At 43.1% G+C, this 26741-nt stretch overlaps 1 protein-coding gene across 1 annotated transcript in view; it reads right to left on the minus strand.

Annotated features, from left to right (window-relative positions):
* The window catches only part of NOTCH2 (notch receptor 2), a 142912-nt gene that overhangs the window by 104486 nt on the left and 11685 nt on the right, over positions 1 to 26741 (minus strand). Inside the window, exons 2-3 of the mRNA XM_032778319.2 lie at positions 10795 to 10876; positions 734 to 993 (exon numbers count right to left, since the gene is read on the minus strand). Of these exons, the coding sequence (XP_032634210.1) occupies positions 734 to 993; positions 10795 to 10876 (342 nt within the window). The remainder of the gene's footprint in view (positions 1 to 733; positions 994 to 10794; positions 10877 to 26741) is intronic.

Raw genomic sequence — 26741 nt, forward strand, 5'->3', positions numbered from 1 at the left:
ATACAGACTTCTCTCCTTCCATCCCCATGACACCTCAAAGCTGAGATGTCTTTCTGCACACTCCAACTGTGTACTCTACAATATTACAGTTAGATCTAAAACCATAAGCATTTCCCATTGCAACCACCAATTTGATTTAGTTCTAACCTGTTTACGTGGGAGCTGCAAGATAGAGAACTCTGTGATTTATGAGAAGTACTGGTAATCAATGAGCTGGAATGATACTGTACTGATGACATTTACTCTCCTCTCCCACTTGGTCTTCAAGGATAAAAGTAGGTTTCTGAACTTCCCCTTGACATAGAAGTAAGTTTCCCTACAGAAAGCTGTTGCGGGCAAAATTTGCTCAGTTAGCTGTTCCAGGAGCTTGTCTACATGGGGTACTTATTCTGGAATAAGATAAGATCATTTAAAGTGTAATAGTATTCTGGAATAACTCCTGATGTAGACAATCTCTTCCAGAATAGCTATTGAGGTCAGTTTCCCCACTCAACAAGCCCTAAGAGATTAAAATACATTTGTATTTTTAAAGTGGTTCTGTGAAAGGTGTTTAAAAAAAAAAACAAAAAAACTTTCCATGCTATCTCTCTTAGCTCTCATTTGCAGTGCTGAAGCGATTAGTTTGACAGCATATTAGGGCAAAACTAGAACATTTTTAAGAGAGTATATCCAGTTTAAAAGGTACTTCAAATGGGCAGGGGGGATGACTAAGGACACAATTATGAAGCCCCACCTGCGTAACCTGGTGGACAGACACACTCATATGTGTCCTGAAGAAGCAGTTGGCAGGTCCCTCCATTTAAACAGGGGTGAGATACAAAGCAGATGTGTGATTCAGAGTATCTGCAGTCCTCGCCTGTGAATCCTAAAGCACATTTACAAGTGGCTTTTCCGACCACAGATGTGGTTTCACATGTTCCTCCATTCTGACAGGTATGGCTTTCACAAGGGTTTTTGTACTGACAGTAGTCTCCAAGAAAACCCTCTGGACACCTGCAAGAGAACAGAAATCATGACTAGCAGTATTCTCTTTGATCCTCACAATGCAGGGTACTACTGTGAAATGTCAAGATCCCAGTACTGGCACCATTAACACCCAGAGTCTTTCCTATCTAGACAGCAACATTACATACCCTAATGCATAGACCATACACAGGAAAGCCCTTATGTTATTTATGACTGCCCAAAGTGAGAATCCTGAAAGTATAACGGCATAACATTAATTCATACATAAAACGTAATGAAACTCCAATTACATTTAATTAGGGGCAAAAACATTCTGTTCCACCCTCCCCGCCCCCGCATATGACTGATAGAGAGACAGATACTGTCTCCCCATCCCTTCAATGTTTTTAAAATTGAGTATTAGTTAATTCCACTTTGCTATACCTAATAATGTCCTCTGCAGAAGTAAGCAACCAATCTGAACAACAGATGCTATCCATCTCAAAACCTTAGTGCAATTTTCCCCTCACAACACCACTGTGAAGTAGAGAAGTGCTGTTATCCCCACTATATAGATAGGGAACTGAGGCTGTGACTTGTCAAAGGTTGAACATGAAGCCTCTAGCAACACAGGAACTGAACCCGGGTCTCCCAAGTCTCAGGCCATAGGCACTGGCTTCCTCCTTTCCCCGGGGGTGCTCAACCCCCACTCAGCCTCAGGCCCCGCCCCACTCCACCCGTTCCCCCAAGACTTCACCCCATCCTGCCTCTTCCCACCCAGTTCCGCCCCCTCCCCCCGAGCACACTCCCTCCCCATCCCTCCCACTGGCTGCCAGTGGGGGCTAAGCGCACCCACTGAGTCAGCACCTATGTCCCAGGCTGACACTTTAACCACTAGACCAAACTGGGGGTTGGGTCCCCTCAGGGGGTCACAAGGTTATTACATGGGGAAGGCACAAGGTGTCAGCCTCCATCCCAAACCCTGCTTTGCCTCCAGCATTTATAATGACGTTAAATCTATTATAAATTAAAAACACTTTTTAAGGGGGGTGGGTCGCACTCAGGGGCTTGCTACATGAAAGGGGTCACTAGTACAAAAGTTTGAGAATCACTGCGCTAGACCATCTTTCTTCCATCTCTAAGAAATACAAAAATGAACTGGTACATTTATTGATAATTGGGGCAATATTATAAAGATTTATATGTGCAGAATCACTATTTCTCACTAAGCAAGACTTGTGTAAACACAGTGCTGTAATCCATCTGCTGACTGGACTTTGGACTGGGAATTTTCAATCCATTTTGAAGCAATGAGCAGAAACTGCCATTTGTTTCCTTCAGCTAAAGGAGCAACCTGCAAAATGTATATCAAATAAGCCAAAATATCAACAACACAGAGAAAAATGGACTGTCGATCTGCAGATTTTTCTATATTCTAGATGACTTGATGAGGAATCAAAATATGTACATCTTGTCTAAGAGGCAACTAGGAGCATCAAACATGACACACACTACAAATATTTTAGCGATGAACTCCAGATGCTCCGTTTTCCCTACTCCAGGATATGAGTAATTCCAAATTAAGTCAGCAATAGTTACTCAGATCCAGGGAAGGGAGATTCTGACCAAGAAGAGTGATCAGTTCTCTAGTGAGATCCAAGGCAGAAGTATCTAGTGGCAACAGAACTGAAATCAACTGTCCACTAATTTGTTTTAAATGCACACATCTGATGGATTAAAAACTGTCTGGTCTTCGAATGCAACAGTAACCAGAGAGTCATCTTCAAGAATGTATGTTTCTAGCGTGGCTCCACATGGATTCGTCGCTGAAAGCTGAAGCTAGACAAATTCTGACTAGAAATAAGGGCAAATTTTTAAAAATGAGAGTAATTAGCCATTGGAACAATTTACCATGGGTCATGGTGGATTCTCTATCATCAACCATTTTTAAATTAAGATTGATGTTTTTCTAAAAGTTCTGCTCCAATTCAAACAGGAATTAACTCAGGGTTATCCAGTGGCCTGTGTTATACAAGAGGCCAGACTTAATGACCACAATGGTCTCTTCTTGTCTTATCTGTGAAAAAGTTTTGGATACATGTACAAAGAGTAACAATTCCATGTACTATAAACAAACAACATTGTCATAAACGGAAGATGTTCTCAATCCATCTCCTCCATGCCTCTAAACTAGAATTCTCCCATAACCCTCTTTAATCTACTCCTACCCTTCCACACCAGAAAAAGTCTGGGAGAACATAAAAGATTTGCAGGGTGACCCAAGGTTAACAAGTTTGGGGAAGCATAGTCTGAAATTGAAGTTTCTTCTCTGAAAATACTCTGCCTCCTTTGAGGCTGATGACTCAAGCTCCTCAGTTGATCTGAACTGCTGTAGATGCCTAGACTTTAAGACATCTAGTATGCTCTGCACATCACAGGCCACAGAACCCACTCCTGTAATAGACCTATAACCTCTGGCTAAGTCACTAAAGTACTCAAACCTTGATTTAAAAACTAAGTTACAAAGAATTCACCATTTACTCTAATTCAATCCAGCAAGTGATTTGTGCACCATGCTGCATAGGAAGGCAAAAAAAATAATATGGTCTACTCTCTGCCAAATATGATCTGGTGGAAAATTCATTCCTGACCCCAAAGATGGTGATCAGTTAGATCTAAGCAAGTGGGTGAGACCCATCAGCCAGACACGTGAGAAAAAATTCTCTGTAGTAACTCAGACCCCTCTTTCATTTGGTGTCCCATCTCTGGCTGTTGGAGATATTTGCTAGTAACAGTTGCAGATGGGCTATATGCCAGGCAACTTCATCATACTATACCCTCCATAAACTCAGTTTTGAATTAAGTTCTGTTTTTTGCCCTGATTACTACCCTTGGCAGGCTGTTTCAGAACTTCAGTCCTCATTCAAGAAGCAGACTCAGGTATCCAGGGCCCAAACTATTTGTAGTTTTATAGATTACATTTAACATCCAAGATTGTCCACAAAAGTGAATTGAAAACCGGCATGGATAAGCCTACATCTTAGGCTAATGGTGGGATAACATCCAAAAAGGCTAATATCCCAACGAGAGTGCTAGCGTCGCCCAAGCAGATTTACACCAATGTAGTGTCTAACCCTACTCAGTACAGGACTGCAACAGATTAGGTATAAATAAGCATGGAAGTGAGGAAGGTATAGATAACGCTGATTTACTGCATAAGCATTATGAGACAATACACCCTGAGAAACAGAAGACCCTGCACACATGCCCCATAATGTCACCAGAAATGTGCATCAGTTTACACCTGGGAACTTTGAGACCTGCAGCAAAGCTGATTTGAATGCTTCTAATCCACCAGCCACTGCTATAAACTTGTATCAGTTTCCCTAGCAATGAGGCACAGAAAGATTTGCTCTTTTAAGTTCTTTACATAAAAAGCCACTTGTCTAGAGAACAGCTTAAAATTACAGCAGCTTTTGTCAGCTCCAAAATGACAGGGTCAGAACAGGAAATAATACCCTTTCTAAACAAAAGCCACTGTTTTTCCTCAGTTTTCTAAGCCTCAGGAACAGTGATGGGAGCATGAAGTTTGTCCCAGCACTTTCTAGAAGCATGTGAGCTTTCTTTGTCTACTTCAGCGAGAATTTAATCATTTATTTAAGAATAAGTTTCACACATAGGCTATTTCCAATCATGATTTTTGAAAGCTACAAAGAATTTGAAGTGGAAAAATATCTTATGGGCTTCATCAGCCCTGCAGCTGTTTATAATTAAAGCTGCTCCTTTACTCCCTCTAGGCTACTTTCCAGCACAAATACTTTAGTCAAAACTTAGTCCAACCCGCTTTTTTCCTTCACAGCTCACAGCTCCAGTCTGCAATTGTCTACAGTGCCTTAGTGCAGGCTTTCAGAAAGTTTCACAATAGATGTTCTCCTCACTAAACACACTAAAGATAGTTATTCAAATTAAAAAAACAAAACAAAACAGCTGGAAATCCAAGGAGTTGGATTCACACAATGCTGTCAATGCCAAAGAAACAGAACCAGAAGAACACATGGAGGCTGCTGATGCAGCTGTGCTGCCAAAGTTGCTGTTTCTCCTCAATGTTGTGTTTATCCCCTTTTTGTGGGGTCCTTTGAAAGAAGTGCCCTTTCAGTTTGAATGATTGTTCTTCATCAGACAGTACTACATCCATTCTGGGTACATTCACCAGCTCAGTCTACCTGACAGCAGATTACTTAGCCAACCTTTCCAGATGTTTGGTTTTCATGTGAGTTTCCCATTTAGGCCTAGGGATATCATCTTGGGCTGCACAAGAGGAAGCATGTAGTTCTAATTTGGTATGTAAAGAGAGGAATTTCCTAGAATGCTTGCTCCCACTTGACACCCCCTTTGTTTTGATTGGAGGATCATTGGAGGGAAAACGTAGGCCCCACAACAACATTGAGACAGTTTGCAAATATTCTGGGACAGGTTTTAATCAGTCTTTTCCTTCTGACTCCCACACAGACTCAGGAGGAAGAACAGGATTCTCTGGCTAGCTTATCCCTTTCTTCTTACTATTTATCTTGTAAGCACTTTGGGGTAGGGACTGTATTTTTGTTGTGTGTCTGTACGACGTCTAGCACAGTGGGGTCCTGGTGCATGACTTGGACTCCTAGGTGCTACAGTAATACTAATAAAACAAACAACAAAAGGATCAGAAGTCTCTATAGTGAAACTCGGCTTTGTCTTTCCTGCCCACCTGGGCCATGGGCAGTTTTTTGTCCCCACAGCCCACTGCCAACAGAGAATAATGGGAGACTAGGGAATATAGTGCCAGCTCCTCCCCCTGGATTCTAGATGGAAAGAGTGAGCACCTCTCCTTTTGAGGGGCTCCTCCCTTTCCTTTTGCTTCAGCCTTTAGGATTTCCTTCCAATCCCTAAAGAGAGGGGGAAGGGGGTAGATCAAGTCTCATCCTAAGAGGGAAAGGCCTCCCTCTATTCTGAATTCAGGTTTCACGTGGATGTTTTCCATGGATTAAATCTGGGACTGACCCTGGCCCCTGAAAGCAGACCCTGTGAAGACATTCGTCTCAGCTCATGGAGCTCCTCTTTGTAGCCTGGGCCCTGCAGGCAATCTGGGGCACTAGTGCTCCACCCAGGTGGTCCCTGCAGCTGGAATCTGATTGGGAAGAGCCAGCTAAGAAGGGTCTACCTGAAACAAGGGCTGGCCAAAGTCCTGGAGAAGAGGATAGGCTAAATGAATTCAGATGGGCCTGAAAACCCCTTACCATCATCCTGTTGCTCCACGGGACCAAGCTGCTTTTAAGTCCTTCCACTGAGCTTGAAGGCAGGAGACAGTGCAGCTTCTATCCAAGTTTTTGATTTGCATATAACCACAGAATTCAGCTTATGGTCAACATACCATCCCACCCCAAGCAGAGGCGTGGGTAAGACATGGCATTGCACAAACCTTGGCAGCTGTGTTGGGGGATACCTGGCGTTTGCTCAGCATCTGGGGCTGCTGGGGAGGTTACTGTGGTGAACAGTGTGATGGCGAGCCTGGGGCGATTATTGCATTTTTGATCTCATGGGTTTGGCAAAAGTCAGAATTCAAAAGAGAGAGAGAAATTGGATAAAAGTCTTTAAAAGTTTTTTTTTGGTCTATCCTCTGATTTATGAACACACACACCCCAACCCTCTGTCTACCCCAAGTGCCTACAAAGTGTGCAAAAATGCAGGCCATTACACAAGGCCCTGTACAAATTTAGCAAGATACCCTCTTCTTCCACAGCACTTCTAACAGCTCCCTTCAATTCACTGTCTGTTCTGAAAACTCAGGTGAGTGAAACCCTGAACAATACTTTAGAATTTAGGCTGCTGGCCTGTTTAGTGCAGCTCTTTGCTGTCTAGGCAAGTGCATTACTACTTTTTACAACTTCTTTGACTTCTAATTGTGACAATAAAATCTATGTAAGAAAAGTATTTTGTATCTACTGTCTGAAGAGACTCATTGAGACACCTCAGAAAGAAAACTAATTCTGACCTCAGCATAGACTGAAACAGGAGTGAGGAGTTTGCCTAATTACAAAGTCAAGGATAAAGGAGGTTAGAAGCACCATCAAACAGTCCCATAAGAAAACTGGCAGAGCGGGAACGGAGCTACCCAAAGCCTATACAAACCAGTCACAAGAGCAGTGTGCTTTAATAGAATATACAGGATCCAACAAAGCTTTATCATCAGGCTCAAGATCTCCATCCCCACCCTGGAAGAATTAACCACCAGAAGTTGGCCATGTTAGAGGAGGCTTTTTCTAGCCTAGATCCAGGTCTCTTTTTAAGCAGGACATGGACAGTACAGAATTACCACTCTGATGACAGTGGTTTCAGTACTAAGCTGTCATTTTCTAACTGCTTTGCCAAGTATTTAGACTAGTTATTTTGCTTATTAACATTCTAGTCTAACCCAATTCTTATTCAGTGTATATCTGCCTATGATGTATTGGGCTTCTACGTCATCTGTCCATTTGTTCCTCATGGATAGTAATTTAAAGCTGTGGTTGTTTGCAATATGTCTGGCTGGTGGTGGCTTTAACCATTTATTTTGGAAAAAAAATGTATGATTTAAAGCTGTATATAACTCTTGCTATTGCCTTTCTCCTTTCTGGGAAAAGTCTACTGCAGGCCCTAAATCTTCCCCTACTCCCAGCTGTAACAAGTTAGTCTGATAACACAATAGAACAAACAACTCTGTGGAGAGAAGAAAGAGGAAGAGAGCCTCTCATTAACTTATTGCCAAACAGAGGAAGTACTGCAGCAAACTCAGAACACACAATCAAGTGGGAGGGGTGGGGATTTGGCTAACTAGTGAGTGATACTGGAGAGCTCCGAGTCAGTTCACTTGCCCTGGTCTGAAAGCTCAGCTTCCTGAACACAATGTTTCTACCCTTGCAGCTATAAAAATATTTCAGAAAATCATTTAGGTTGCCCCAGCAGATGGGAAGTTCCCCTATTAAAAGTTCCCTATAATCATTGCAAAGGAAAACAGGATGCTAACAACCAACATGGAAATTCCACCTTAAAGGACTGAGTTTGAGTTTTCTGCTACATTTCCTTCCTCTCTACAAAAAAGAAACCATTAAATCAGAACTGGAAATTCGGTGCAAGGTCATGCAGGTGTCAGAACTTGCACTGCATGTCTTCAGTTTTCATTGGTGCCTGCAGAAGGATTGAGCTGTGAGACTGGAAGTAGGGGAAGATTGGGCCTACATTAGACATTTACCAGAAAGGAGGAAGGCAGCAGCAAGGGTTACAAATACCTCTGAATCATACATTTTTGTCGAACGATTAAAGCCACCGCCAGCCAGAAGTATTGCCAGCAATCATGGCTTTAAATTATTTGAGTGTCCCTCTTGACACACACGCTTGATATTGAAGTGAGCAACAGCTGGATTTAGTAGAACAACCAAAAGCGTCAAAATCTTAAATGAGAAATTCAAAGTAGCTAAGTTACCAGGCGTATTGAAAACTGTCTAAGAGATGGAATATTGTCAAGAACACTGTATCAAGATGGAGATGTTTGTAATGAGGTCAACAGGGACGAATGTTGGAATCAGTTTTATTTAACATCTTTATTATGTCTGCACACCTAGACAGACACCAGATTAATAAATTTACAAGTGGTGCTGACTGGGAGCAATTGCAACACCAGTCACAAGACAGAAACAGAAAGTTATTTAACAGACAAGGAGAGAAAGAAAGCTTTAGCTTTAAAAAATGCCACTCATACATCAGGGGGAAATAATCCAAAGCATGGGAATGAGAAACCTGGGGAGCAATAAGGCTGAAAAATCTAAGAGATGATAGAGAACAGCAAGTGTTAGCATGCAGTGCATCATAGCCGTAAAAACCCCATCAATTTGTAACTGAAAAGGCATCTCAGTACAGGGAGATTATGATTTTCTATCTACACATCTCAGATGCAATTTCACAAAATACTGCTTTCAGTTTTGGGCACCCTCTAAGCAGAAAGATACGGACAAGCTGAAGGGACTTTAGAGACGGGTTACAAACATTCAGAGGCAGGACGGACTCATTTATGGAGGAAATGTTGAAAAGAGCTAAATATGAATAGCTGGTTACTTAGCCAGCCTAAATAGGTGGGATGAAATCTACAAATATTTGAAGAATGTAAGCACCAAGAAAGAGGATTTCAGTGTGCTACAAAATGGTACTACTAGCATTAACTAAGTAAACAAGGCTTGAAAAATCCAGTCACCACAGGCAAGTGGGAAGCTGACTTTAGCAAGTAAGGATGACCAACACCATCAACTGTTGCAGAGGTGAAGCTTGCTTTTAAAAAATGCCCATCCTTGTAGTTGGAAAGTTAACCTACCAAAAGTGAGTTGTGTTCAAACAGGTACAATGTTATTTTCCAGAAACTACAGACTGCTCCAGTGCACCCTTTGCAGTTTAGAGATTTTCCATACAGCAGAAAAAAGCAAAGTCACATTTATAACAAGACTGCAAGAATTTGCCAGGAAACCAACCCTATGAGCTGGGAAATAGTAGGTGGGTTCCTGTGACACAGAGCTGAATGGGGCTTGTTACCCCCACAGAGACAAAGAGGTGACAGAACCTATGGTGGGGGTACCAGAGTTCAGAGAAACCCTGCAAATAGCTAAATTTGGCCTGGATTTTGAGACTTGAGTTCCTTTTGTAAATAAAGCCAAGCCTCTGGAAGAGGAGTGAGTTCTCACCTGCTACATCAGGGGTTCTCAAACTGGGGGTTGGGACCCCTCAGGAGGTTGTAAGGTTATTACATGGGGGGTCGCAAGCTGTCACCCTCCACCCCAAACCCTGCTTTGCCTCCAGCATTTATAATGGTGTTAAATATATATAAAAATTTTTTTAATGCATATGGGGGGGGGGGTCGCAATCAGAGGCTTGCTGTGTGAAAGGGGTCACCAGTACGAAAGTCTGAGAACCACTGTGCTACAAGTTACAGATGTTTTGGAGCAGGATGGGGAAATCTGCCCATAAGGTTCATCACTTTCACAGCCTCTATTCCTAACTTAATATAAAGAAGTCAAACTATCAAGGCCCAATCTAAGAACCTGGACAAAAACCAACAGGTTTTTAAATTAAACCTTAAGTTAAGGGTAAACTGCTAGCCAGGAAGTCCCAAGCTATGCTTTAGAGCAGTCGTCCCCAAACAGTGGGGCACACCCTGGAGGAACATTCAGAAGCATGCACAGCAGAGCTCAGGCCAGCTCCCATGAGGGACGTGGAGGGAGCACCACTCGGTCCTGCTCTGCCCCAGCCCAGCTCCGTCCCCAGACGCAACTCCTTTCTGCCCCCAGGCCAGATCTGCCTTTATTCCCTGTCCAGCTCCAGGTCAGCTCTGCCTCTAGCCCCAGTTCTGTCCCCTGTCCCAGTTCTGCCCCCAGCCCAACCTCCTCTGCTGTGCCAACTGTGGAGTAATGGGGAGGAGGGGCATGGCCAGATTCATTACTGGTAAGGGGGTGGGGGAAGATAGGAAAAGTTTGGACACCATGCTTTAGAGACATGCATCACCCGAGTATGAGGACACATTCAGATAATGCTCAAAGGAGAACCAGAGTAATATAAGGAACTATTTTCAAGGGCTTGGTTAACAAGTCTTTACATCTCTAATCTCTATTTTTCTGTTCTTCCACAGGTATGCAGCCTACAATCCAAAGGCAGCCATGGCTTAAAGATTCTTCATGTCAATCAAAAATTCACACTAAGCCTGAACCTGACCACAGCTTTGGGTTGTTTTCTTTGTATGTAAGATCTGGGCTGAAAAGCAGAGGAGAGGACAGGATTAAAGTAAAGCTTACTTACTTGCAATATCCTGTGCCATTGCGATAGGAGATGCATTTTCCCTCATTGATACAAGGCTTAAAAGCATCTAGGCACTGTAAAGCTGAAAGAAAAGCAACGGAAGAGTTAAACCAGTAACCATCATATGTCATAGCAGTATTAAAACACTGAAGTGTTTAATATTTAAAACTTCAAAAGTAGCCCAAGGGATTGCAAAAGGAATCAAATCCATAATGCTTGTGTAGTGGAGCAACATAGGGGGCACTAAAAACATCTAGTTTCTCTTAACAGACAAACTTTCAAAACAAAGCACAGTAACTCTAGCAAACAACGAAGATGTTAGTGGCATTACTTCAATGTACAGAACACAATGGTTTCAAACTTTACACCTTGGCTAGGAGCCACCCTTAAATAAAACAACTCCTGATGAACTTTCTGCACCACACTCTTTTTCCATCCCTTCTTTCCAATCTCTAAGGACATATGCATTAAAAGAGAGGCTCTGTTCCTCAATATCTCACATGCATTTGCAGCTTATTCTCCAAATGACATCACAGTTAATGTGGCAATTATGATTGATCAGAAGATTATGGCTGGGAGATAAACAGGAGCAGATTAGCTCTTAAGAAACAAAGATGTGTATAACATAATCTACATACTGAGAAGGAAAGACATTCTGTATACTGAATGTAGAGACTTTTTAGGGAGGCATCAAGCACGGTCTAGTGCATAAGGAGACCTAGGTTCTACTCCCAGTTTTGCCACTTGCCTGCTGGATGATCTTGAGCAAGTCACTCCACCTCTGTGCCTCTGTTTTACCACCATTTTTCCCCCCTGGCCTTTGTCTATTTAGACCAGGGGTGGGCAAACTATGGCCTGTGGGGCGGGGGGGAGGGCTCCATGCGTTGCCTCTGCGTCCAGGCACTGCCCCGCCAGTTCGCATTGGCCGGGAACAGGGAACCATGGCCAATGGGAACTTCGGGCGAGGTACCTGGAGGCACAGCAAGGGGCAGTGCACACAGAGCCCTCCACTGCCGCCCCGGTAAGCAGTAATGAGGTACAATAGAGTAAGCAGCGCCAGGCTGGAGCCCGAACCCCAGCCCCCTGCCCTGAGCCCCCTTGTACACCCCGCACCCCTCCTGCACCCCAACTCCCTGCCTTGAGCTCCCTGCCGCACCCCACACCCCTGTGCATCCCAACCCCTGCCCTGAGCCTCCTGCCACACCCCGCACCCCTGTGTACCCCAACCCCTGACCTGAGCCCCATGTCGCACCCCGCACTCCTCTTGCACCACAACCCCCAGCCCTGAGCCCCCTCCTGCAGTCTGTACCCCTCCTGCACCCCTGCCCTGAGCCCTGATAAGATCAGGACTGTCCTGATATTTAGGCATTTGTCCCGCATCCTGACTCATGTTTGGTCGGGATGCCATCTGTTCTGATATTTCGCAGCACCCAGATGTGGTCCTCGGCCCAAAAAGTTTGCCCACTCCTGATTTAGACTGTCAGCTTAAGGATAATATGTGTTTGTAAAGCACTAACCACCACTGATCTTGGTTAAGGCCTCTAGGAGCTTCAGTAATATACTGCCCCCTCTTGCACTGCTATTCTAATCTACAGACCCATGTGTTCCACATGCTGCAGAACAGGCAGCCCCTTATTTCAGTTTTGCTTTACTTGATTTGTATCAAACCCTGAACATTTAACTTCAGCTTCTGTATTTGGATTACTTGTATTTGAGTGAAGCAGACACCTATATCCAGGAGTAATTTGATAAAACAGAGGTGGAAGGGGACTCCTTGTACAACCGGCACTTGGGGTCTAAATGGTGGACATGAATTTCGCCAACAAGGAACGGAGCTGGTGGGCTGCCCCAGACACAAAGCAACAGAGGCAGAGTTATCAGGCCTACTAAAGTTTCTCAGCATCCAGTTATGTCTGCAAACCAGACAAACTCAGAAAGGATTCCAGTTACTATATCAGACTTGAAATGTTATTTCTCAACAATCCTTGAGAATGTAAATAATTCATATACCCTATGAGGTATATAGGAACACTGTATACTCACAGTCCCAAGAAAAATAAAATAAAATTAAGTCCAATATCTAAAGCTACAGCAATTCTATTCCTCACAAAATGTGAATGCCTGTTTCTTATTAACTTGATTTCAGAAAATGGGGCACTTAGAGACAGTACAGCCTCTGCTCAGTAGTCAGGAAATGAACAAAATTCCTCTCTGAGCCCCTTACAGATAACCTATTAAGTCAGGGTTACTAGGCAACAAGAGCTTTAACACAGACTTACAACAGTTATTTTCCAGCAACTGTCAAAAAAGTTCAGTCTGATTACACTTTGCACCCATGGCCTACTTTTTCTCTACTTACCAGCAACATCCATAGCTTCTCCATAGTAAATAGCCACATAACCCACACCCCATAGTTATATTTACAACTGTATCTCCAACATTACTGGTGCAGCAGCTTAATTGCTCTCACAGCAAATGTTAAATTTGGGCCAGTATGGTTTTTAATTGTAAAGTGTCTGGGCATTTAAGATTTAGCAACTTCACCCTCTACGGTCCTCTATTATCCTCTAAGTAGGACAAGAAATAAAGTGACTATTAGCAAATTTTAACGGCCCAGGAAGACAGAGGAGTGTGTTCATATGTCTTTACCTTAGAGTGTTTGAATTTTCAATCTACCCACACTGATAAGGCCAACACAAGATTTGGTTTATTTCCTCTTCACCAGTACTTGCAAACAGATTTCCATATTCGCTTTGAAGCCTTGTGTCATGGAGTGTGGGGGAGTCAGGGCCCTGCAACCCACACTTCCTGCGATTCATCATCACTCTCAGCCACCCAGTAAAACAGAAGGTTTATTAAACGACAGGAACATAGTCTAAAACAGAGCTTGTAGGTACAGAAAACAGGATCCATCAGTCAGGTCCATTTTGGGAGGGTGGGAAGCCCAGACCCAGGTTCTGGGCCTTCCCCAATCTCCCCAGCCAGCTCCAAAACTGAAACTCCCTCCAGCCTCTCTTCTGGTCTTTGACTCTTTCCCAGGCCAGGAGGCCACCTGATATTTGTTCTCCAACACCTTCAGTTGGCACCCTTGCAGGAGAGGGGCTCAGGCCATCAGTTTCCAGGAGACAGGATGTCAGCCATTCTCTGTACAGACGACAACATCACACCTGCCTAGGGCTCTGCTACAATCACACACCCTGATCCCACCACCTAGATACTTGAGAAATGCATAGAGGAAACAGAGACACCCAAACAGCATTCACAGAAAACCTTAAGAACGTTCCCACTTTGTCGTTACAATGAAAACTGACTGTTTGACTTTTTGTAACCCACTCAAAAACGTAACTAGCATTTGGCCACCAATATAGACTTAACTTTCAATAGCATCTTGGCATGGCCAAGAATAAGGAAATAAGATGATGACTACATTCAGTTTTTCTATAAAGATCCTGCAGACCAGTGAATCAAAGCAGAGCAGCACAGGCAAAGAAGAAGTAGATTCTTACAGTAGCAGGAAATATGTGCAGCCTCTGTCCCAGTTTATCAGCCCAAAGACTGGAACAGAAGAGCAAAGATGAAGTCCCTCTGTTTTTCCAACAAAACAGCATCACCTTGAACTGCTGCCTAGAAGATCATTAAAGCACTGAGGGTTACATTGTCAGTTTCAATAGCTGTACAAACTGGACAGTAAAAATCAAGCATTTAACTGTAGTGCATGATAGGGCATGATAATCCAATACTGACTAAACAGAAGTGAAAGCGACTACTTTGTGTACTTCCTTCAGCTTGGACAATTAAAATAGACTAAACAAACAAAAACAATCAAATGTAAATAAAGGTTAAAATTGTTCCAATTACATGACAAATATTTAAAATTACTGAAAGAGGTACTCAATTAAAAAGCTAAAATAGTTTAACCTGAAAACATTCTTTTATATATACAAGGGAAATTAGAGTCTATGGCTCCCATAGCAAAATTAGCTTCTTCTCTGTGCAAGAAGCTTTGCTAAAATTATCACGAAATGCAGGAAGACAATTTAATAATGAACGCAAAGAAATAAGCAACTTCAGTTACTTCGTTTACATCAAAAGCCATGTCTAGGCTGCCATACCAAGCTACACACAAGAGTCAGAAAATAAAAGTAAAGCTTCCAATATCATTAACTCACTCACAATAAACAGTATAGTAAGGTTATGCTAAATATTAAGTTACCTGAAAATTTACTGTACAGGTCTGTCGCATCTTATGTGCATTTAACATGTGCAATTTCAGCTTTACGTGGTCGGCAGAAACAAAAACAAAAACCTCAAAAAAGAGAAAAATAATTTTAATACTGTACCTGTAGTGTGGGTGATTCCACCTGCCATTCAACTCAATGTAATTTTGACTATACACGGTTTTCGCTGTACGCACTAACCGCAGAACAGAATCCCCGCCTAAGATGAGACTCGCCTATATGCTTAACATAAAGGAAGAGAGTATTATCCGGAAAGACAAAATAGACTGACCAACCTTTCTTCTAAAGTTGTACACGGACCAAGTGGATTAAACAAGGTTTTTGAGTCATGTTGTCACTGATTTTTACCGCTTCTCTCACAAGATCCCTCCTGCCTTCATTAATCATTAGGTTAGTGTATAACTGATCTGTCTCTTCAGCCTGAAAGAGCTTGCAACATATCCAAGGAGGCTGCTATGACTTCGTCTCCTTTTCTTTTGTCAGAAAATCCGTTTTCTTAGAGTACATCTTCATGGCAGCGTTCACTCGGGTGATTGGCAACTGGGTCCCTAGGCCGAGTGTGAGCAGCCACAGTACAAAGCCACACCTGAATTACTGTGCCCTCACTGGTGCTGTGCTCACCTGTGTGTCGCTAGGACTGCTGGGCACATCCCACAGTTCTTTGTGTGGCAGTAAACTGAGCTGCTCCATGATTCTTTCTGAGTGAATTGTGAGAGAATCTGTCTGTCTTCTAGGCACATGGGGAGAATTGTGGGAAGGCACTGGAGGACTATCAGCACTCTAGTGGTTTAGCGTGCATCCTCATTGCTAAGTGGGTGGGTTACCAGACCAACAAGGCTGGCTTTAAGCCGATTCGCCTGATTCCCGGGAATCGGGCTCCACGCCTTAGGCGCCTTTTTAATCTTTATTACTTACTCACCCCGGCTGCAGTCCGCTCCAAGGTCTTCCGCGGCCCCGCTCTCCCAGCTGGAGCTCTGGGCCCTTTAAATAGCCCCCAGAGCCTTGGGGTAGCTGCCTCTGCCACCCTGGTCCTTTAAATAGCCGCCAGAGCCCCACTGCTTCCCCAGGGTTCCCGCGGCTATTTAAAGGGCCGGGGGAATAGATGCAGGGGAGCCCTGGGCCCTTTAAATAGCCCCCAGAGCCCTGGTATAGCAGGGGACTTGGGGGCTATTTAAAGGGATGGGGCTCCAGCTGCCTCTGCTGCACCTCCTACCCGCATCAGCCCTGCACCCCCTGCACTGCCCGCACCAGCCCCGCCCCCGACCTTGCCTGCAGCCAGCCCCGCACCTCCTCCTCTGCCTGCAGCCAGCCCCTCACCCACTGCCCTGCTTGCAGCCAACCCTTGCCACACTCCCCTGCTTGAAGCCAGCCAGTCCCACAATCCTCTGTCTCTAGCCCTGCCAACCCCTGCCGCATCCCCCTGCAGCCCTGTCTGAAGCCAGCCTGTCCCACATCCCCCATCTCTGCCAGCCCCGCACTCCTTGCCCTGCCTGCAGACAGACCCTACCTCCAGTCAGCCCCTGCCCTGCCTCCAACCAGCCCCATGACTACCGGTGCCCTGCATTTCCCAGGGCAGTAACCCTGCACACCTGCTTCAGTGAGGGGGGCAGGGAGCAGCTGGGACCCACACATGTGCACACATGTGAACCGGAGGTCATTAATAACAGATCAACAGCATATACGATGCAATGTACATAATATATAATTTTATTATTTATATAGTTATGGAAAGTAAATAATACATGGAAGAAATTAAAGGCTTTTTTTTACATTTTTTTTTAAGTCATCCCTGCTGGGGCCCTGCCGAAAATGTTCAAATTGGGCCCCGCACTTCCTAAAGCTGGCCCTGCAGATTAAGTGAAAACAACATTCAGGCTCTAACCTCTATCCCTAGCAAGGCCAACTAGCCCAGGCCGAAAGCACCAAACTCACATGAGGGTCGTGTATGTGGACAGAAGAGTTTTTTTGTGGCAACATCCAAGAAAAAACCTAAATTAATTCTGCAGTGAAGATATATGCTGAGTAGATCCAAACCCTCAGCCAGTAGGTCTACTTTAGCCTGTATATCAGGCCCTATCTCCAAGGATATTAGAGTGAAAGAGTTGGCAGCTAGATATGACAGCATCAGATGCACTGAACGATGTTCCCAAGGAACTGGAGGAGATCCTCTGACTCTTACAACATCCTAAGCATCTTGCCTGAAAGGTCTTCATGCAAATATGACAATTTATCCCAGATTTAACTTCACTGGCAAAAGAACCTCTTAATGAGTGATGTGCAACATTAAAGAGTTAAAAAAAAAAAAAAGATAAAGCAAGCTTGTGCCTCTTCTTGATTTTTTTTGATGTAAAGAGCAACCTGAAAGCTGTGATTTTTTTTATACTTCTGCCTTTTTTTACCTTAGAGATTCAGGCCCAATCTAGGCTTGAAAGTCGAAAAGAAATAGTGAAGTTTTATTCCAAGAACTAAGGCCTTGTCTACACTACAGAAGAAATCAGATCTAAAATACACAATTTGAGTTATGTGAATAGTGTAACTCAAATCGACATAGCTTAGATCTACTTATCGTGGGGTCCACACTACATAATGTCAACTGGAAACGCTCTCCCGTCGACTCTCTCTACTCTTCTTGATCTAGTGGAGTACAGGAGTTGATGGGAGAGCAATCTGCGGTCAATTTAGCGGGTCTTCACTAGACCCGCTAAAATGACTGCCAATGTATCGATTGCCACTCACGGATCCCCTAGTAAGTGTAAACAAGCCCTATGAGAGTTAGAGTACGTCTATTCAGAGAAGGCTTTCAGCAGGCATCTAAATGCCATACTTGGAGACAACTGAAAAGGCCCTCATAGCTGGCTGAAACAGAGGTATCATGATGGGGTGATAAGGTTAATAAACTCATAAGAATAGCCTTACTGTGTCAGATCAATGTCCCACCTTGCCCAGTATCCTGTCTTCCGACAGTGGCCAATGCCAGGTGCTTCAGAGGGAATGATTACCTGTTCTGTTCATTAAGTGATCCATCCCCTATCGCTCATTCCCAGCTTCTGACAAACAGAGGCCGGGGACACTTCAGAGCCTGGTTTTGCATCCCTGCCCATCCTGGCTAATAGCCATTGATGGACTTAGTCTCTATGAACTTATCTAGCTCTTTTTCGAACTCTGTTATACTCTTGGCCTTCATAACATCCTCTGACAAAGAGCTCCACATGTTGACTATAGATTAAAAAGGGACGAGTCAAATACAAATATAAAATGTAAAAGAGTAGTAAAATATAAAACTGTTAAAGATTGTTGAATTCAGGCAATCACAAATCTTTATGCCTCCAACTATAAGGCGTCTTGGGGGAAATTATGGAATATGTTGAGGCTATCATACCAAGGTTAACTCAGGAATAGTTGATAGAAATACCAATGCAGGAAGGCGGTCACATAAGCTATTACAGTCAAAGTCAAAACAAAAATCCCAGGACAAAAGTGGTTTTCAGTAATGTTTTATATGATCACAGATATTAGATATCATCACAGCTAAGCCAACCATACTAATGATTTCTTAGAGTAAGGAAACTCCACTATAATGAACGATGTTACAACAATTAACAAAGCTGCAAAGACAAACTCACATGAGGGTCGTGTATGTCAACAGAAGGGGTTTTTTGTGGCAACACCCAAGAAAAAACCTAAATTAATTCTGCAGTGAAGACATACACTGAGTAGATCCAATTTAAACCAATTTTGCTTCTTAATGTTGAAAATATTTTCAAAGACTGGCCAGAATAGAAACAGCCCTGCCTCAATTAATACAAACTGATCAAACAGGTTTCATCCATAACATACAACTTAGTGATAACAGACAAGTCATAAGAGTAATTCATGATAGGCAGAACTGAACAACCCAAATAAAGGTCTGCTGTTATCCTTAGATGCTGAGGTGGCCTTTGATAAAGTAGAGTGGTCTTCCTAGAAACACTGCTATCAAGGATGAGTTTTGGAGCCAATATGAAGACATGGATAAATATGATTCCCCTTCTACTACGACAAAATTTAATAAGGTACACTCCCAAGGACTCTAACTACAAACAGGAAGCAGACAGACATGCTATTCTCCTTTATTGAACTCCTGGCACAAAATATATGGCAGAATAGCAGCATAACAGGGGTTAACAATTAATAAAACAGAGCATAAAATTGTGCTGTATGCAGACAATGTGATACTAATGGTTTCCAATTTAGTGCAATCTATGGCTTACATTCTGAAAAATTAGTGAATTCAGGGATATATCAGGCTATACAATTACTTTTTATCTATATCTATAGACACACACACACACACACACCTAGAGGAATCTATGACGAGAAAGCTGCAAGATGTATTTGAGTTTGTCATCTAAACTAAACATTTAATAGTCAATCTCTCTCCTATCCTCAATCAGCATATGAATTTTTCCTCCCATTATTTCAACGTGAAAAAAAAAAAAAAGCACTTGTCTTGGATGCATTCCAGCCATTACAGTTAATTATCTGCCATAATGAAATTTCCCATTTAAGGCTCTAACCAATATGGATACCAAAAAAAAATTGACTAATGGTAATAAATATCATCTCCCTCTTGTCTAGTGTTTTTTATCAGCAGACCTCTAAGCACTTTACAAAGGAGATCAGTATCATTATTCCATTTTACAGATAGGGAAACTAAGGCACAGAGAGAAGAAGTGATATGCCCAAGGTTGCCCAGCAGGCAGAGCCAAAAATAGACCCTAGGTCTCCTGAGTCCCAGTCCAGTGCTCTACCCATTAAGCTACACTGCTGCTTTATACAGTCCAATAAGTTACTCGGGAAAAAAAATAAGAAAACTCTATAGAGCCACTCGAAGAGGGACTGGCAGTACCATATTTACTAAAATATCACTTAACAGCTCAATTAAAGTTACCATCAGCCTTGTACCATGGTGATCCCAGTAAACATGTAGTGGAAATCAAACAGGACTTTAAAAATAAATGTAGTGCATTGATTTTTTACCTGAGAAATAGAGACTAGCACAAAAAGAAAAATATCCATGTCCCATGGTGACACTGTGGATAAGGAATTTGATATAAACAGGTATACCTTGCCGTCCCCACTTACATCCGTCAGAAACAATCTAGAATTTCAAGGATTATGTAATCCAATAGATAATAAATAGGAGGAAAAAGGGTACAGACAACCATCAGAAAGCTATTCTATAATAAACTTATAGATATTAATACCATCAAAGAACTCATGAAGAATATTACTATATCAATCTGGGCTTATTTGTTACTAAGGCATTATATGAAATTCCATTTAGGAAGTCCAAGTTTTAGGAACCATTAGCAAGGATAGAAGTGCTGATTTTGGGAAAAGACCTCTCAAATGGCCTGGGATAAAACCAGTGTTATACTATATGTGATCTCCATATGGCATAATGAAAGATTACTGATGGATCTAGAACAGTGGTTTTCAACCTTTGGTTCATGGACCCTTAGAGTTCACAGAATGTGTTTAGGATTTCCAAAGGGGCCCACGCCTCCATTTGAAATTTCTTAGGGGTCTGCAAATGAAAAAAAAATTGAAAACCTCTGATCTAGAAGATAAGACTCCCTCTACAGAAAAATGGAAAGAGCATCTAAAATAAATATCACTTTGGAACAAAGGGAAAATATCTGGAGAAAGGATCGATACCTCATTTATTTGTGTATCCATTAAGGAAAACTACATAATATTTTACCAATGGTATGTCACTCCATTTAAGCTAAGGAAAATATATAAAGGAGGAGTCACTTGCTGGAAAAGATATGAAGGAATGGGGACCTCTCTGCATACAGAGTGCGAATGCCCTAAAATTTAGGGGGGGTGGGAAATACAGTAATAGAATTTAAGCTAACTAGTTAGGCTACTCACAAAACCCATGGTAAATCTATCAGATTACAGTACAAAGAGTATTGATTCCGGGAAGGACCCATCAATAAACACAATTATTACTAGCAGCCAGATGGTGAGATAGTTCACTTCTGGAAAATGAAAGTTCTTCCAACAGTAGTGGCATGGAGAAATAAGGTAGAGAAAATCCTTTCAACGAAAAAATGGTAGCCTTATATCAGGATGAAGTCAATTTTATAATTACTAGTTACCATTTTGGGAATCTGAATAAGCAAAATACAGATAAAGTGTTGCCAAAATGCAAATGCGTCTTTAAAGGTAGCAGATATTCGTTATGAATAAGGTTTGTTAATACTTGTATGAAAAATTCACTTATGTTAATAATGACAATAAAAAGTTTTTGAAGAGGGAACGGCCTTTTAAATCAAACTGATTAAACTTTGTTTTGTTTCTGTAAAGACCTATTTAACTTCTGTGACTAACGAAGGATTAATTCACTTAAAACGTTAAATATTCCACATCTTCAAACAAGATATTAAGAGCTCACAACGTCCTCTAGACCTCCAACAAAACTAGGAAGATTAGACTTTATATTCCTGATAGTTCTATGGAAAATCAAGCTGAATGCTTATTAAAAAGCCATTCCAGGCATTTTTTACCCTAAAGCAATAAAAAGAGCACAAGCCCAGCATTTTCAAATTTTTTGATCTCACTTAATACAGCAGACTGCAACTTCCTTCCACTATGTTGATCTTCCTGGCTTCTTATGGTACTGTGAGTGTAAGGCAGGGGTCTCAAACTCAGTTTACCTTAGGGCCAATGCCAGTCCTCAAATCCTCCCAGTGGGCCAATGTCACTCATGCTGCCCAGGACCCACCCCCCAAAAACTCTGCCCCCCAAAAAAAATCTGCCTCCCACCTGCCTAAGGCTCTGGGACAGAGTTTGGGTGGGGGAGGAAGTCTGGAGTAGGGGACTGGGGTGCAGGCTTTCGGAGGGAGTTTGGGTGCAGAAGGGGTGAGAGCTTGTCCTCTGAGAGGGAGTTTGGGTGGGGGAGGCAGTCAGGGTGCAGGCTCTGGGATGGAGTTTGGAGGCTGGGGGGTGTGTGGGGAAAGGGTGCAGGCTCTGGGAGGGAGTTTGGGGGCTGGGGGAGTGTGGAGAGAGGGTGCAGTATCTGGGAGGGAGTTTGGCGGTAGGAGGATGAATACTATTCCCCCACCCACACCAACATTACATGAGACTGATCAGTAAGGAAGAGGCGTAGCTACAGGTGGGCTGGAATTGGCACCGAGGCCCACCCAATCCAAGCCTGAGGTATGTCAGAGCCATATTCATGCTAGCTCAATGAAAAAAATAAAACAATATAGCCATGGAAGTGGTAGGAGGGACTGGTCACCATAAGTCCATGCCATTTGAGATGCTGGGTACACACTTGGGGTGGCTAGCCCCTCAAGCTGCTCATGATGCTCTGGCTACAACTTCTGTTTTTAGGCACTAGCCCAAGCAAAGCTAGTGCAGTTACATCTATGCAAGCTCAGAATCAACCCCCCAGCTTGAATGTAACCAGACTCTACAGGTATGTCGATACCACGTTCATGCTTCCAACTGCATTAGACAAACTTGTGCTAGCTCTGCTTGAACTAGCTTGCTAAAAATAGCTGGCCCTGAGATGGCATGGGCAGTGGCTCATGCTAGCCACCTGAGTATGCTCCAGGGAGATTTGTACTTGCTGGCTAGTTAAAGCATAGCTAGTAAGTCTCCGTTTAGTTCAGCTGGTAAGCAGAAACACGCTCCCAGCTGCACCTCAGACATACCCCAGGGCTCCCTTCCCAACACAGGACTCTTCCTTGGTATACGTGCCTGGCTGGGCCGACGGGTGCTCCATAGTGTGACGGGCAGAGAAGATGCAGACCCAGGGCAGGAAGGAGCCTCTATCTGACTTCAGGGACCAGTACAATTCCTGCCTACAGGCATGAGGGTTGGGGTGGGAGTGGGGAGGGGCACAGCATCCATTTATCAGCAAAGTGCAGGGCACAGCATGGCTGGGGCTTCGGTCTCCAACCCCCCAACAGGGCAGGGATTTATGCCGGAATAGGCGTTTCCCAGCTGCCTACAGGTACAGAAACACAGCCCAGGGCACTTGCCTTCCCCATCTTTCCTCTTTCTGCCTCCCTTTCTCTCCCCCAACCCTGGCCACCTTCCCAGACCCACCCATGGCTACACTCTGGGACAAACAAGAGACACCCCCTACGCCCTACCACCCTCATGAAGGAAAGTGGAAGTTCAGTCTCCAAACTTGCAGGCCTGCCCTGAGGACAGATCATTGTCCAGCCACCGTAAGTTGAGCCCACCCTATTCACACCCTTGCAGTAAGGTACTGAAAGACCATGAGTCCAGTGTAAATATACTGATGACATTCAGTTGTGTGTTTCCTTCATCAATGCAGCCCATGCCATCACCACAATTTTTCCAAGCACTACAAATGTCAGTGAAGAGCAGCTGGCTCAAACGGAACATGGGAAAAATGGAGATGTTACTAGAGAGAGGTAAGAAATTTGAGGAAGGTTCTTCCTTGAATCAAAGAATCCGAACAGTGCTCCTCAAGGTAGCCCTAGGGCCCTGCTGGATTTCCCTCTGCTCTGAGGCACTCATTGTATTAGTGGCAAGGAACACTTTCTACCATCTGCAGTGTGCTGAGCAGCAAAACTGCAGCTGCAGAACACCTTACTAGCGGAGATCAGACAGAGACCAGCTTTGCCCACGTTCAAGTAAAAAACAATGTTTACCTCTTTGATAAAGAAGGCATTTGTGACGTTGCACTCCATATATTTATGGAAATATACTTATGAGTTTAAATATAATGTAACTGGAATATGCTTCATGCAAAAGGTCTCTTGTAAAATATCATTACAAAGCTTATAATCTACTGAGTGTGTTCATTCTATTTGTAGGAATGCACCACTCTTGTATCTAAAACTAGAAATATGAAGTATTACTCTGAGGTCCTATTATAATTATGCAAAGTGTGGGCCATTAATGGGGGCTTAGGATCTTGATGGCTCCCATTAACTAGAACAATTGGTTGTAAATGGCTCTGTTTACTTGTAAGCCTTCCTGTGTTCCTGTGGGTCATACTGGAAGGAATGGAGGCGTGGAGCCTCACAGGACATGTGACCGTGTCATCTGGTACTGGAATCTACCTTAAACCTGAGGCTTTTTCATTTAGACAGAGAGATGGTGACCCAGAGAGACAAAAGATTCCTGCCTTGTGCCAAAGCTATAAAAGGGGGTGGAACAAAACAAAGGGGGCTGCAGTCATGAGAAATCCCTTAGTTACCACCTGAGCTAGAACTAACAAGAACTGTACCAGGGGATAGGATTGGCCCCAGACTAAGGAGGAGTCTAGTCTGTGAAAGAAGCTTATTGGAACAACTCTGAGGGTGAGATTTACCTGTATTCAGTTTCCTAAATGTATTAGGCTTAGACTTGTGTGTTTTGTTTTATTTTGCTTGGTAACTTACTTTGTTCTGTCTGTTATAATTTGAAACCACTTAAATCCTACTTGTTATACTTAATAAAATCACTTTTGTTTATTAGTAAGCCCAGAGTAAGTGATTAATACCTGGGGGAGCAAACAGCTGTGCATCTCTCTCTTATCAGTGCTATAGAGGGCTGACAAATTATGTTTACCCTATATAAGCTTTCTACAGAGTAAAATGGATTTATTTGGGTTTGGATCCCGTTGGGAACTGGGTGTCTGGGTGCTGGAGATAGGTGACTTGCTGAGCAGTTTTTGGTTAAAGCCTGCAGCTTTGGGCTGTGGACCAGACCTGGGTCTCTGTTGCAGCAGGCTAATGTGTCTGGCTCAACAAGGTAGGATTCTAGAGTCCTAAGCTGGCAGTGGAAAACGGGCTCAGAGGTGATTCCAGCACATCGTGTGACAGCCCCAAGGGAGTATCTGTGACCAAACCCATCACAACATTCTTGCAGTAACAGTAGCTTCCCAGGTTGACAAACTGGGGAGAACGAAGAAGAAAACAGTAAAAGAACAATCTTGCATGCCAGGAACACAAGAAGTTGGGAGAAAATTGCCCTTTCTCCAATGTACAGTTACCAGTGATAGTAGGCTGTCATAGCTTTCCCACTCAGATTTGAACCTTAGCGTTCATAACCTGAGAAGCTAGCATGAACCCCTCTAAGCTTAATTACCAGCTTAGATTTGATATCGCTGCCACCAGCCAAGAATTTCCAGTGTCTTGGCTCACTCTGGTCTCCCCAAAACCTTCCACTGGGGGACCCCAAGATCAGAGGCTCTGAGTCTTACCACAAAGGGAAATAAACCATTCCTCCACCTCTCTCCCACCCAGAATTTCCTCTCTGGGCTAACCTGAGAGTTATTAGATCAACCTCTTTACATCACATACCAAGAAGCCTGTCTCCTCTCTTTCCACGAAGAGACACACCCAAAGACAAGGAAACAGAAAAGATTCATCTCTCTTCCCCCGCTACTCTCCCGCCCTGGGACACTAGGAAGTTAATACACAGAGCAGTTCCCCTTCCCCTCTGTTTCTTTCTCCCACATTTCCTTGTGGGTCAACTAGAAAAAAAAATCTACAGGTCTTAAAAAGCAAACTTTTAATAAAAAAAGAAGAAGAATAGAATAATAGTTCTCTGTTAATCTCAGATGGTAAGATCCAGGGTTTTCAACTTATAGAAAATGAATAAACAATAGAAAGGATAAACAGCCTTTACCAAAAACAATACAATTAAAAGAGTACTTATTGCCAAATACACATAAAGACTCCACAGCAGATACACACAGATGCAAATACAGCAAACAATTTTAAAACTACACTTTTGCTATTTTTGTACTTCAACTGGGAAACAGAAGATTAGAAGGACTGAAAATAGACCCTCTCATAGTTGAGGATGCACAGAACAGACAAAGACCCAAGACCAAGAAAAAAACCCACAATTCCCTCCCTTAAGCTTTGAAAAATCCGGTTTCCTGATTGGTCCTCTTGTCAGGTGTCTGGTTCCCTTTGTTAATCCTTTACAGGTAAAAGAAACATTAACCCTTAGCTATCTGTTTATGACATAGGCATCCTGCAAAAGGCTAAAAAAGATTACATAAAGATTTGCCAACTGAAAGGTTGAAAGAACTCCAGAGGGATGGAACAGTACAGAGCTTTCTAAGAGAAGAGAGATAATCTAGAATTTTCAGCTGGCCTCTTAAATAACAATTCTTGACTTCATAGGAAAAGAAGAACACCATGATGAACCTTGCCTATAGTGCATCAAAGGCTAAATTGCTAAAGGACCTTTAAAAAAACCATACTGAGAGAAGAAAAGAACTTGCAGGGGCAGAAATCCTGTTTAGGCCTCATAGGATTTAAGAGTCTAAGGGATGAATCTCTGACTACATCTAATGAGGCAAAGGTTTGTACCGCAAGCTCTCAGACCCAAGACCTTGGGTCCTGCAATCATCCCTCTTCAGCCTTCCTCTCAGTCACAGCCTGGATAATCAGGTGCTGGTGAAGACCTATATTTTTGCCTTCCAGTTTCTTCTGATCTGAGTTGGATCTTCATGAGTTTCTAATGAGGCATTGGGTACTCTGATTAGTAATGAAGAATATCTGATTTGAGCTTGAAAGGCAGAACTGGAGACTGCTGCCCAAATTCCAGAACAGAAATTAAGGAATTCTTGTCCCCAATTCAGACACTTCAGCCACTGCCCATGGCATCACTTTAATGATCAAGATCAAATCAGATATTCTTCATTACTAATCAGAGCATCCAATGCCTTATGAGAAA

Source organism: Chelonoidis abingdonii, chromosome 7, assembly GCF_003597395.2.
Source record: "Chelonoidis abingdonii isolate Lonesome George chromosome 7, CheloAbing_2.0, whole genome shotgun sequence".
NCBI classification, from domain to species: domain Eukaryota; kingdom Metazoa; phylum Chordata; order Testudines; family Testudinidae; genus Chelonoidis; species Chelonoidis abingdonii.